The sequence below is a fragment of the Macaca nemestrina genome, chromosome 1, assembly GCF_043159975.1.
Source record: "Macaca nemestrina isolate mMacNem1 chromosome 1, mMacNem.hap1, whole genome shotgun sequence".
In the NCBI taxonomy this organism is placed as follows: domain Eukaryota; kingdom Metazoa; phylum Chordata; class Mammalia; order Primates; family Cercopithecidae; genus Macaca; species Macaca nemestrina.
In genome coordinates this window covers 146,581,550-146,596,063 of record NC_092125.1, presented here as the reverse complement: position 1 = coordinate 146,596,063, position 14,514 = coordinate 146,581,550, and the positions used below count along the sequence as shown (strand labels likewise).

The following is a 14,514-nucleotide window of genomic DNA, read 5'->3' as shown; positions in this document are numbered from 1 at the left end:
TCCTTTTTATAGTTGAATAATATTCTATTGTTCTGTATATACTACCACAATTTATTTGTTCATTCATCTGTTGATGGACATTTGGATTGTTTCTACCTTTTGGCTATAGTGAGTTAGTGCTTTAAACATTTATAAGTATTTGAGTACCTGTTTTCAGTTCTCTGGGCCGGTATATACCTTGGAGTAGAATTGCTGAGGCATTTGGTAATTCTGTTTAACTTTTTTGAGAAACTGCCAAACTGTTTTTCATCTTGACTTCACCATGTTACATCCCCTCCAGCAATATATGAGGGTTACAATTTGTCTACTTCCTCACTAACATTTGTTATTTTTCTATTTTTTTTTTTTAAGTTTTTGGTTTATCTGTTTTTAATTATAGCCATCCTAGTGTGTATGAAGTGGTACTTTGTTGTGGTTTTGATTTGCATGTCCCAGTGACTAATGATGTTGAACATCTGTTCATGTTTGTCATTTGCATATCTTCTTTGATTATTGATTAGAGTCTGTTCTTTTCTAAAGTCTGCATACAGTGCTATAAATTTCCCTCTCAGTCCTGCCTTAACTATGTCCCACAAATTTTGATTTGCTTATTTTCATTTTCATTCATGTGAATGTATTTTTAAAATTTCCCTTGACACTTCTATTTATTTGTCTTCTGTTTTTTTTTCACTTCTGTTTTCTTTTTCAGCATTCCTGTGGGTTACTTATATTTTTTTAGAATTGCATTTTGATTTGAGTTTAATGTCTTTATATAGTTTTTTTATGCTTGTTTTGTGTATTTCATTATATAAATGTCACTTGTCAGTTCACTGCTATCATTTTACCAATTCAAGTGAAGTATAGAAACCTTACCTCCACTTGTCTTTTTCTTCTCCCTCACTTACAATGTAATTGTCTTAAATATTTGCTCTGCCTTCATTTAGAGCCACATCACAGAGTACCATAATAATTTTTCCTTTATCTGTCAAACTTGCTTTTGAAAACTCAAGAGGAAAGGGAAAGTTTATTGTATTTACACATATTTTTACTCTCCATTTTTTGTTTGTTCTTTTTGATGTTTTAAGATTTCTTCTTTTATCTTTTCCTTTTTGTTTATAGAGTTTTTTTAAGCCAATCTTTTAGGGTAGGTCTACTGGCAATAAATGCTAATTTTCTTTCATATGAGTTACTTTCCCTTTCATTCCTGAAAATTATTTTCTCTAGGTATATGATTATTTTATTTCAGCCCTTAAAAAACATTGTGCCACTTCCTATTGCCTCCATGGTTTGTGATAAGAAATCTGCTGTTAATCCAGTTTTTTCTTGTAGGCTTCATATAGGTGCATTCAAGATTTTTTTTTTTTTTTGGTCTTTTGTTTTCAGAAGTTTGATTATGATAGGTCTTGACATGGATATCTTTGGGTTTACCTTATTTGGAGTTTGTTCAGCTTCTTGATCTAAATGTTTATGTCTCTTGCTAAGTGTGTAAAGTTGTCAGCCATAATTTCTTTTTTTTTTTTTTTTTTTTGAGACGGAGTCTCGCTCTGTCGCCCAGGCTGGAGTGCAGTGGCGCGATCTCGGCTCACTGCAAGCTCCGCCTCCCGGGTTCACGCCATTCTCCTGCCTCAGCCTCCCGAGTAGCTGGGACTAGTCTAGAACAAAAGATCTAACATTGGTGTCACAGTCTTAAAAGGATAGGAGAAAGAAAGCAGGGTTGAAAAGTGCTCAAAGAAATTATGGCACTTTTCAACCCTGCTTTCTTTCTCCTATCCTTTTAAGACTGTGACACCAATGTTAGATCTTTTGTTCTAGACCACAGTTTCTTGAGCTTTGTTTGTTTTTGTTTTTCCTTTTCTTGGTCTGATTTCCCACCGCTATTAGGTTCAATAATTTCTTTTGTTTTTTCTTTCAGTTCACTAAAGTTTTCTTCATGTCTTCCATTCAGCTATTGAACCCATCCATTCACTGAGCTTTTTTTTTTAGTTCCTGTATTTCCATTTGGTTCTTTCTTTTTTTTGAGACAAAGTCTCGCTCTGTGTCCAGGCTCAAGTGCAATGCCGTGACCTCCGCTCACTGCAACCTCTGCTTCCCAGGTTCAAGTGATTCTCCTGCCTCAGCCTCCTGAGCAGCTGGGACTACAGGCATGCACCACCACGCCTGGCTAATTTTTGTATTTTTAGTAGAGACAGGATTTCACTATTTTGGCCAGGCTGGTCTTGAACTCCTGACCTCATGATCCACTGGCCTCGGCCTCCCAAAGTGCTGGGATTACAGGCGTGAGCCACTGCTCCTGGTCTGGTTCTTTTTTGTATCTTCATTTTCTCTGCTGAGATTGTATTTGCTGGAGCTTTCTATTTTTTTTTTTGTTTGGTTCAAGCATGTTCACAATTGCTCATTAAAGAATTTTTATCATGGCTGCTTTAAGTCTTTGATAAATTTTAACATTCCTATCATTTTGGTGTTGGTCATTTCTTGATTGTATTCATTGAGTTTGAGATACTGCTGGTTCTTGGTATGATGAATAGTATTTGATTGAAACCTGAGCATTTTTGTATTATAAGACTCTGGGTCTAATTTAAATCTTCTGTTTCCTTGCTTGGACTCCACTGATACTGCAGAGGTGCCTTGTTACCTGCTGCCTGAGATGAAAGTCCTGACCCTGTACTTGGCCTTCTCTGACATCACTCCATCAGGGATATTGGGCATCGTGAGGGTGGAAGTCTAGACTCCCTCCTTGTCCTGTAGAGTTGGTGGTGGGGCCGGTTTATCCTATGAAATTGGCTACTGTAGAGTGATTATTATCTAAGCTTTCTATCTTCCTTTCCTGGTCCTTTGGCTACAGAGAATAGGTTTTTATAGGGATTCTTTTGTCTGTACCTGTTTCCAAGTTGCCAGCTTCTATAGCTCCAAGTCTGGAATATGTGAGGCATAAGTAAAACTTAGGGCAACTCAGCACTGTATTGTCCTCCGGTCCCAGGGGTTCTAGTAGTCTACTGTCTTCTCTTAGAGTCTTATATTTGTTTTATGTATTGTGTGCCAGGTTTTTAGGTGTACTTAGAAGGGGCAATAGTGAAACATAAGTCTACTCCATCTTCCCTTAAAGTGGAAGTCACTGTTAGCTCTTTTTTATAGGATGATTCTTAACTTGTCAGTTTGAATGGTACCATATGCATCCCTTGTTGACTGTCTGGAAACCACACAAGAAAGCATTTGTCGGTGTTCAGAATCTCTGTCTCTGCCTTGCATATAGAAATTTATTTTGTTAGTCCCCCATAGTGATTGTGCTCAGGGAGACTGATTCAAGCTAATAATACTCTTTTTGAGACAGGGGCTTGCTCTGTCATCCAGGCTAGAGCGCAGTGGCGTGAACATGGCTCACTGCAGCCTCAAACTACTGGGCTCAGGCAGTCTACCCACTTCAGCTTCCTGAGTAGCTGGGACTACAGGCATGCACCACCACACTCAGCTAATTTTTTTTTTTTTTTTTTTTTTTGAGACGGAGTCTCGCTCTGTCGCCCAGGCTGGAGTGCAGTGGCCAGATCTCAGCTCACTACAAGCTCCGCCTCCCGGGTTTACGCCATTCTCCTGCCTCAGCCTCCCGAGTAGCTGGGACTACAGGCGCCCGCCACCTCGCCCGGCTGGTTTTTTGTACTTTTTAGTAGAGACGGGGTTTCACCGTGTTAGCCAGGATGGTCTCGATCTCCTGACCTCGTGATCCGCCCGTCTCGGCCTCCCAAAGTGCTGGGATTACAGGCTTGAGCCACCGCGCCCGGCCCACTCAGCTAATTTTTAAAATTTTTTAGTAGAGACAAGGTGTTGCCGTGTTGCTCAGGCTGGTCTTGAACTCCTCAGCTCAAGTAATCTTCCTGCCTTGGCTTCCCAAAGTGCTGGGATTACAGACATGAGCTACCGCACCTGGCCAGGCTAACACTACTCTTAAGAAAATAATGTATACAGTCAGACAGTCAGACAGTTTACTTAATTTGCAATGATTACAAAATATTACTTCCATGAGGATCAGATGGTGTTTGGCTGGGCAGTCAACTCACAGTAAGTGATGGTGAAGCAAGAATTAGTTAAATAGCCTCACAACAGCTTTCTTTTGTTTCATCTGTATTACTCCCGATTCCTCGTTGTGTATTCATTTTACGGGGAATAAGTTACCTGTCAGAGCAGTATGGAGAAACTAGAATTGCCATGGAGTTGAGTGTCCATCCTCAGTTGGAAATAATAGTGCCATTGATGCCTGGCTTGCCTGCAATTTCCATGACTCTTAGATTGTACCCCGTGTGATCTGTAGGCTATACATTTTGTGGTGAGCCTGAGATAGCTGCATAGCAGATTCTCTATACATTTGGGTCTTGAACAATGTGGGAGCTAGGGCACCACTCCCCACCCCTGTGTCATCAAATCTGCATGTAACTTTTGTCTTCCCAACAACTTTTTAAAAAATTTTTATCTTAAGAATTTTTTGTTAGTATTATACTTTAAGTCCTGGGATACATGTGCGGAACATGCAGGTTTGTTACATAGGTATGCACGTGCCATGGTGGTTTGCTGCACCCATCAACCCATCATCTACATTAGGTATTTCTCTTAATGCTATCCCTCCCCTAACCCCCATCCCCCAACAGGCCCCGGTGTGTGATGTTCCCCTCCCTCTGTCCATGTGTTCAACTCCCACTTATGAGTGAGAACATGCGGTGTTTGGTTTTCTGTTCTTATGTTAGTTTGCTGAGAATGATGGTTTCCAGCTTTATCCATGTCCCTGCAAAGGACATGGACTCATCCTTTTTTGTGGCTGCATAGTATTCCATGGTGTATATGTGCCACATTTTCTTTATCCAGTCTATCATTGATGGGGATTTGGGTTGGTTCCACATCTTTGCTATTGTAAACAGTGCCACGATAAACATACGTGTTCATGTATCTTTATAGTAGAATGATTTATAATCCTTTGGGTATATACCCAGTAATGGGATTGCTGGGTCAAATGTATTTCTGGTTCTAGATCCTTGAGGAATCGCCACACTGTCTTCCACAATGGTTGAAGTAATTTACACTCCCACCAACAGTGTAAAAGTGCTCCTATTTCTCCACATCCTCTCTAGCATGTATTGTTTCCTGACTTTTTAATGATTGCCATTCTAAATGGCATAAGATGGTATGTCATTGTGGTTTTGATTTGCATTTCTCTAATGACCAGTGATGATGAGCTTTTTTTCATATGTTTGTTGGCTACATAAATGTCTTCTTTTGAGAAGTGTCTGTTCATATCCTTCACCCACTTTTTGATGGGGTTGTTTTTTTTCCTGTAAATTTGTTTAAGTTCTTTGTAGATTGTGGATATTAGTCCTTTGTCAGATGGGTAGATTGCAAAACTTTTCTCCCATTCTGTAGGTTGCCTTTTCACGTTGACGATAGTTTCTTTTGCTGTGCAGAAGCTCTTTAGTTTAATTAGATCCCATTTGTCAATTTTGGCTTCTGTTGCCATTGCTTTTGGTGTTTTAGTCATGAAGTCTTTGCCCATGCCTATGTCCTGAATGGTGTTGCCTAGGTTTTCTTCTAGGGTTTTTATGGTTTTACGTCTTACGTTTAAGTCTTTAATCCATCTTGAGTTAATTTTTGTATAAAGTGTAAGGAAGGGGTCCAGTTTCAGTTCTCTGCATATAGCTAGCCAGTTTTCCCAACACCACTTATTAAATAGGGAATCCTTTCCCCATTACTTGTTTTTGTCAGGTTTGTCAAAGATCAGATGGTTGTAGATGTGTGGTATTATTTCTGAGGCCTCTGTTCTGTTCCATTGGTCTGTATATCTGTTTTGATACCAGTACCATGCTGTTTTGGTACTGTAGCCTTGTAGTATAGTTCGAAATCAGTAGCATGATGCCTCCAGCTTTGTTCTTTTTGCTTAGGATTGTCTTGTCTATGCAGGCTCTTTTTTTGTTCCATATGAAATTTAAGGTAGTTTTTTCCGATTCTGTGAAGAAAGTCAGTGGTAGCTTGATGGGGATAGCATTGAATCTATAAATTACTTTGGGCAGTATAGCCATTTTCATGATATTGATTCTTGCTATCCATGAGCATGGAATGTTTTTCCATTTATTTGTGTCCTCTCTTATTTCCTTGAGCAAGGTTTATAGTTCTCCTTGAAGAGGTCCTTCACATCCCTTGTAAGTTGTATTCCTAGGTATTTTATTCTCTTTGTAGCAGTTGTGAATGGGAGTTTACTCATGATTTGGCTCTCTATTATTGGTGCATAGGAATGCTTGTGATTTTTGTACATTGATTTTGTATCCTGAGAGTTTGCTGAAGTTGCTTATCAGCTTAAGGAGATTTTGGGCTGTGACGGTGGGATTTTCTAAATATACAATCATGTCATCTGCAAAGAGAGACAAATTGACTTCCTGTTTTCCTATTTGAATACCCTTTATTTATTTCTCTTGCCTGATTGTCCTGGCCAGAACTTCCAATACTGTGTTGAATAGGAGTGGTGAGAGAGGGCATCCTTGTCTTGTGCCGATTTTCAAAGGACTTCCCAACACCTTTAAACTTAACTATCAATGGCTTACTGTTGGTCAGAAGCCTTACTGATAACATAAACAGTTGATGTTTATGTTATTGGTATATTGGCATATTACATGCTGTATTCTTGTAATGCTATATACTATTTTCTTTTTCTTTTTCTTTTTCTTTTTTTTTTGGAGACGGGGTTTCGCTCTGTAACCCAGGCTGGAGTGCAGTGGCATGATCTCCGCTCACTGCAAGCTCTGCCTCCTGGGTTCACACCATTCTCCTGCCTCAGTCTCCTGAGTAGCTGGGACGACAGGTGTCTGCCACCATGCCTGGCTAATTTTTTTTTTTTGTATTTTTAATAGAGACAGGGTTTTACCATATTCGCCAGGATGGTCTCAATATCCTGACCTCGTGATCTGCCCACCTCAGCCTCCCAAAGTGCTGGGATTAAGGCGTGAGCCACCGCGCCCAGCGCTATATACTGTATTCTTACAATAAAGTAAACTAGAGAAAAGAAAATGTTATTTAACATACAGGAAATATAAAATATGTATTTTTTTAATTAAAAAAATTTTTTAAGAGATGGGGGTCTAGCTGTGTTGCCCAGGCTTATCTCAAACTCCTGGGCTCAAGTAATCCTTCTCCCTCAATTTCTGAGTAGCAGTAGCTGGGACTACTGGTGCATTCCACCATGCCAGGCTCTGAGAAAATATGTTTTCTATTTGTTAAGTGGAAATAGATTATCATAAACATCTTCATCTTTGTCATCTTCACATTGAGCAGGCTGAGGAGGAAGAGGTGGTCCTAGTCTTGCTGTCTCATGGGTGCCAGAGGCAGAAGAGATAAAGGAGGTAGGAGGCAGGAGAAGCAGGCACACTCAGTGTAAATTTTATTGAAAAAAAAAATCCACGTATTGGACCTGTGCAGTTCTAAATCCATGTTGTTCAAGGGTGAACTGCAATTTATTACTCAAACATGAAGAAAACATTCCGTCAAAATGTATCCTAAGTATTTTGATTATGCTGCCTACATTCTAAGTGCACTACAAATGTGACGTAACTAATAAACTTTCTTCAACGATTTAAGAAAGCCTCAGAAGAGGCTGTACTAACCAGATGCAGAGCATCTTTGCTAAAAAAAAAAAAAAATTATAACTGTCTAATACTGACTTAGTAAATAAAGAAAATGACCATATTGAAAACACCCTTACTGATTTTAAGTACTGTCACAGGAGAAGAAAGATAATAATTTATCATCAATAATAGTTACTGCTATTCAACTGAGATATGGTTTAATATTACTAACAAAATTGTTCTTAATTTTCCATACAATTTTTACCTTTTATATAGTGTTAGGCCTAACATTCTATTAATAATTGTTCTATATATTTAAGCAAAATAAAAACACTTGAGAAATAGAAAATGCATATAAATACTATTCGAATGAGGAAAGTAGTGATTCCAATATTTCTACCTTTTCATAATTTAAGACATTTCTAAAATTGTGTGAAATATAGTTTATATAATTTAATAGACATAATGAACCAAGAATAATAATTACTTTTTGAAAACATGTTTGTTTCATGACCCTGCCAGAGGTGTAGCAAAGTTGATGAGGTAATTATAAAACAGTTTTGCAGTTTGTCTCATGTTTTTTTACAGATAAAATGAATACCTGCTTATGAAATAACACAAAACAATCTTTTTTTCCAAGTATTTGATTTGAAGAAAAAACTAGTATGAGTAAATTCAGCATTGTTGATTGTAAGTGAATCTTTTTTTTTCTTTAGCGCAAACTCCTACTTGTGTGAGTAGGTGAATCTTTTAAAGGTAATTTCACATATATCTGTGTTGCTGGAAGAAACCTCTCACATTTCTGTCAGCACTTGAATGCCAACAGTCCTGCTGTATTTCCCTTAGTAGAAAAGGGGAGGGTGTTTGGACATAACATTACCATAATAGTTTTGAACTGTTTGAACTTCTAAACAGCTGCGGCAGTTGTTTAGAACATACGGTTCCTTTAAAATTGTTGAATATAATAATGTTCAGGCCAGGTACAGTGGATCACACGTATAATCCCAACACTTTGGGAGGCTGAGGAGGGATGATCACTTGAGACTGGGAGTTCAAGACCAGCCTGGGCAACATGGTGAAACCCCATCTCTACAAGAAATACAAAAATTAGCCAAATGTGATCATGTGCACCTGCAGTCCCAGCTACTTGGGAGGCTGATGTGGGAGAATAACCTAAGCCTGGGGAGGTCGAGGCTGCAGTGAGCCGTGGTCACACCACTGCATTCCAGCCTGGGCAACAGAGTGAGACCCTGTCTCTAATAATAATAACAACAATAATGTTCATAGGTTCTCAGTAAAAATTAGTTGAATTTAATTTAAGACAACTTCCAAATCTTGTATGGATGCTTATAGTATGTTACTTTGATTTGTAGGTTTATTTGTAAAGCACTGTTGATTTGAAAAATACTATGGTATGTGCTTCCTTAAAGTTTTCTTATTCTTAGTTTCTTTTATGGATTATCTTTTTCTATTTGCCTTTTAAATATTGGTATTATCTAAGATTCTATCCTAGGGTCTCTGTCTGTGCTACATACTATATATTGTCTAGGCAGCTGTCTGTCTGCTATTTGAACCTTTATTCTCAACTGTACACCTGTATGCCCAATGATCTTATATCTCCTGGATGACCCAGGCTGTCCAACAATGTATTCAATATTAAGCTCATTATCTTTTTCTCTCCCCATTTTCAGTTCACACCTCCCCCCAGAATAAAAGAGTATGTATATTTGCATATAAATACATAACACATATATATATCTATCTCTCATATATGTACTTCTTTTTTGGAAAGCCCACTGCTAGTAAGCAGCAGGCCTGGAATTTTTAATTCAGGTTTTTTGAATGCAAATCCTCAGCTCAGAGTGTACTCTATGTAACGTGGTGTCCATGTCTTTTCAACCAAAATCAAAGATGCATGCTCTGACAATATTTGAAGTCTGCACTTGTTGCTGTAATTATACCACATTGCTTTTCATCTTACTTTATTAAGTTGTCAGCATCATAGGGGACACTAATAACCACACATGCAATGTAAAACTGCAATTATGATAAATATAATGAGACATGTAGTATAAGATAGGTGCATGTATATTTTTTAAAAGATGGCCAGGCGTGGTGGCTCATGCCTGTAATCCCAGCACTTTGGGAGGCTGAGGTGGGTGGATCACGAGATCAGGAGTTCGAGACCAGCCTGGCCAAGATGGTGAAACTGTGTCTCTACTAAAAATACAAAAATTAGCTGGGTGTGGTGGCGGGCACCTGTAATTCCAGCTACTCAGTAGGCTGAGGCAGAGAATTGCTTGAACCCAGGAGGCAGAGGTTGCAGTGAGCCGAGGTCACACTACAGCACTCCAGCCTGGGTGACAAAGCGAGACTCCATCTCCGAAGAAAAAAAAGCTGGAGGGAAACAGATGATTTGTTCTAGTCAGAGCTATCAGATGCTTCCCTGGGTAGCGACTGAGTTGAAATGTAAAGGTTGGGTGGGGAAATGGAAGACTGTTCAAGATAGGTAAGATAGCTTGCACAAAGACTTGGGGGTTAAGAGAGTACATGCTGTATGTGTAACTACTCCTGTGCAGAGTATTTGCAGTCTTGCTAGAGATTTCATGCTCCTCATTTCCTTCTTTCCTCTCCTTTTCTTGCATCCTTATTCATATATATGTATATGAAAATATATATATTTGAATATATATTAGAATATATAGATATTTGAATATACAGAGATATATATATATTTGAAACTGAAGTTTGCATTAAATAGAGAATACTAGGAAGCAAAATGTAATTGCTTTGGAAACCACATAGTAGATAGGTGATTTTAGAGGAACCATGAAATTTAAGGGAAAAGCATAGCCATGTGATAAACATAGTTTCTAATGCAACACCGAAAAGAAAAAGGATTTGTGGTAGTATTGTTTCTACTCTTGTTAAGTCATATAAGCATTTATAATCACTGCACCGCTACATTTTTATAAACCAGAGAATAACTAAATTGGGTAATAAATTTCAAAACCTTTTCTTAACTTATAAGTAATTCTAAGTTCATTTTTTTACTGTGAAGTTTAGTATTCCATGCAATCTTTGTGTGAGAATTAATTTAGGCTGTAGGAATTCTATTAGAATATAAAGTGACTTTTGAACTACACTAAAGTATTCTGTGGTCTGTGCTATTCTACACTTGTTGACTCTTTATTCCTTTGTTCTTGATATGCATATGTATTATCCTTCATAAGGAATTCTGCAGCTTTGGTCCTCAAAACATTTCTTCAACAGCTCTTACCCAGTTCTTGAATAGGAAGATTATGTTCCAGGCTGTACAGCTGTTTTAGAATCAACTAGATCCTCTTAGAAACCCAAGCAATTTACCCATGTTTTCCACATGCCTTGGTTCTTTGCTTTTGTTTTTTGTTTTCTTTTTTGTATCTTTTCTAATCATGGTTCAAAGTTCAGTGCTCATAACTTCCTTATAGTGTCCTTAAAAACTTAGTTTGTATCTGTTTTTCTTTGCAGAAAGGGCTATTGCAAGACATGAAGTCCGAGAAATTGAGCAGCGACATACAATGGATGGCCCTCGGCAAGATGCCACTTTAGATGAGGAAGAGGATATGGTGATCATTTATAACAGAGTTCCCAAAACTGCAAGCACTTCATTTACCAATATCGCCTATGACCTGTGTGCAAAGAATAAATACCATGTTCTTCATATCAACACTACCAAAAATAATCCAGTGATGTCATTGCAAGATCAGGTAATTACCACTTAAGGAATGCCCAAATGTTTTCTAAAACTTCCTCACTCAAATTTTCTAGCTCAAGGGGATAAAGTATTTTAAAGGGATGTGAGTTCTGATCTCAATGGATCATAAGCCTTTTAGGGGAGAGGGCCAGCTAACTTCTGTATAATTTTACTCGACAGTATTTGACACATTTCCTTGCATATAGTATGTAGTCAAATATTTGTGAAGTAAATGATTAATGAATAGCTTGAATTTTTGAGGATAAAATTGATGTTCCTCAGCGTAGTATCCTTTTAAAAATATAATTTTGGCATGATACCCTGCAATAAAAATTATTGTCTCAACTTATGACAGAGAAATATTTGATGGATACTTGTACTCAATTTTGTCACCAGTCCCTCTTTACTGGATATAGATAGAGATACAAAGAGAGTTTATATATATAGCTTATAAATGTATATATAGTTTATGTATATTTATGTATACATAAAAGCTATAAAATCCTCAAGAACAGGGATTGTGGCTTCTTCAACATCTTACCTTTTAAATTCTCAAGAAGTTTTAGATAAACAAATGAATAGATAATTTTGTGAAATGGCTTTAAGAAAAGTAGAGGAAATTATCTTATGAAATAAAATTTGCTCATCTCTTTAATAGTAGTAGCATACATTTCTCCCACACTTGGAGTTTTGATTGCAATTATAAAGTTCTCTCTATAAATATGGAAGGGCATGGGAATTCCACCCCATGAGAAGGAAAGATAATGTTTGAAAATACTACTTAGGATCAAATGCCAAATTGGAGTAAGCTTATTAGAAAGGTGTTCGTGATGGTCCTGTAGTTATAACGATATTTATGTGTTTGAACTTGTTACAGAATTGACTGTTATCTCACTATTTAGCATAACTATAATCCTTACACTTAAACAAGAGAATTACATTGACACATGAGACTAAGGTTGGCTTTCTTGCTAGAGAGCTGTTTATAAAGGCTATGGTATATGGTATGTCATCTGCCCATGTAATTTTTGGCTCTTTGCAGGATCCTGGAGTACTGTTTTTCATAGAATGAAAATTCCACATCTGTTGGCCAAACCAAATAACTCTTCTATAAATGGGAAGAAACATGAGCTGTTTTTAGCTATGTGTGTCATAAAAACTATTCATTATGTAATATTGTGTATCTCAAGGGCAAGTATCCTAAATATTCTGTTTTTATACAGTGTGTAGTGGGTTTTAAATCTTTTGGCATTATCGCTTTTCAAAATATGCTTTGGTTTAAAAGGAATATATATTCATGCTTAGATAATAATTTCAGATTTATTCAGTAGTACGTTTTAGAAAAATAATGTTAATTTGTTTGTTCAGCATTACAAAGTTTCCTGGTAACTACAAGATGTCTGGCAATGACATCAACCATTATTTTCATGAAATGTAAATCTGGAGGAGCTCACCACATATGACATTTATGGGCATCATGTAGTATATTTTCCCAGTTGCATTTGGATGAGATAAAACTTCTGTTTTTCTTTTAGTAACTTGTTAGTTATATATAGGATAAAAAGCAGGAGAGAAACATAAATGCTATCTTAAAAGCAATTGGATTACAGAATGACCAACACTTAAAAAATGTTTGTATGGGGCAGAGTAAAAGAATAGTCTTAATCATTAGCTGACATACTTCAAAATACCAGCTGGTAGTTCAAAACCTGATCTTAATTAAGAATGGCTTACTTAACAAATGTTCTTTATATACCCTATCTCCAGTTTTGTGATCTCTTGTTCTATGTAGACACAGTTCTTCAAACAAGTCATATTTACTGCTTCCCTTTCTTTCATGTGACATGTTTTCGTGTTTACTTCACTTTTAATCTAGTAAGCTTCATCTAAATGTAAACTCTCAAAATTGCACTGTATGTTTTGAAATAATTTTTAAATTATTTCATGTTATATCAGAACCCCATCTGATATAACATTTTTATTTTAATATCATGTTTTGTTGTCTGTGTGTACTGTTCTCAGCTACCTTTTTTTTTTTTAATTTTTTATTTTTATTTTTGGAGGCAGAGTTTTGCTCTTGTTGCCCAGGCTGGAGTGCAGTGGTGCGATCTCAGCTCACTGCAAACTCTGCCTCCCACGTTCAAGCTATTCTCCTTCCTCAGCCTCCTGAGTAGCTGTGATTACAGGCATGCGCCAGCACACCCAGCTAATTTTTGCATTTTTAGTAGAGACTGAGTCTCACCATGTTAGTCAGGCTGGTCACAAACTCCTGACCTCAGATGATCCGCCCACCTCGGCCTCCCAAAGTGCTGGGATTGCAGACGCCTGGCCTGTCAGCTGCTTAAATAAGAATTAAATGAACTATTTTGCTCTTCTTTCTTCTCTAAGAAATAGTTTCTAATCAAGTACAACTTAAAAGATGAGATATTTCTTAAATCTGTTATCTCAAGCTTCCATGTAAAGCTCAGTTTACTCATAAAAATATTTTGAGATATGTTACCTGATCATCCTCTTTATTCCCTCACCTTACAATCTTAGTTCAGTCTGCTTGATATCTACCTTTAGCCTCAGCTTTCCTAGACATTTTTTGTACATATTGTATTAGGTATTGTTCTAAACTGTTTATCTGCTTAATTACTTCTCTCAAAAATTTTAGAGGCAAAGCCCAAATATTTTTAGTCTGGTATAAAACCACTCAATGTATAATAGTTATATGTATTCTGCTATCTTTAGAAATAGTTGTCAACTCTGCTTTTGAGTTTTTCATTTATTTATTGTGTATGTAATATACACAAAGGTTGTACTACATTTTTTGGGTAAATACCAAAGAAATAGAAAGCATGGCCACATCCTTGAAGGTACTTATTTAAAATTTACTTGAGAACATAAAACATAAACACAGGGGCTATGAAAACAGTTAAAATAAAACATCACTTTGTGGTGATCTCACTGAAATATTTAACCAAAATGTTCCCTACCAAAATGGTTGATTTGGACCTAATCCTGAAAAACAAATTAATGTTGTAGGATATTCTACAGAACAACTGAATTCTAAAGTGTCAATATCATAACAACCAAAAAAGTTGGAGGGAGGCTTCTGTAGACTAGAGAGACATAGAAACCAAATGTAATGTATGGTCTGATCAGATCCTTGATCAAAAATGATAACATCTTTGTTCATAGACAATAGTACATGCTGAGGTAATTAGG

The 14,514-nt window shown here is 37.0% G+C and overlaps 1 protein-coding gene across 3 annotated transcripts in view; it reads left to right on the top strand.

The window, feature by feature from the left end:
• LOC105482793 (heparan sulfate 2-O-sulfotransferase 1) overlaps positions 1 to 14,514 on the top strand; it is a 197,153-nt gene that overhangs the window by 146,568 nt on the left and 36,071 nt on the right. For all 3 annotated transcript variants that reach the window (XM_011743133.3, XM_011743132.2, XM_011743134.3), the window contains one exon: positions 11,079 to 11,317. In XM_011743133.3, the coding sequence (XP_011741435.1) occupies positions 11,079 to 11,317 (239 nt within the window). The remainder of the gene's footprint in view (positions 1 to 11,078; positions 11,318 to 14,514) is intronic.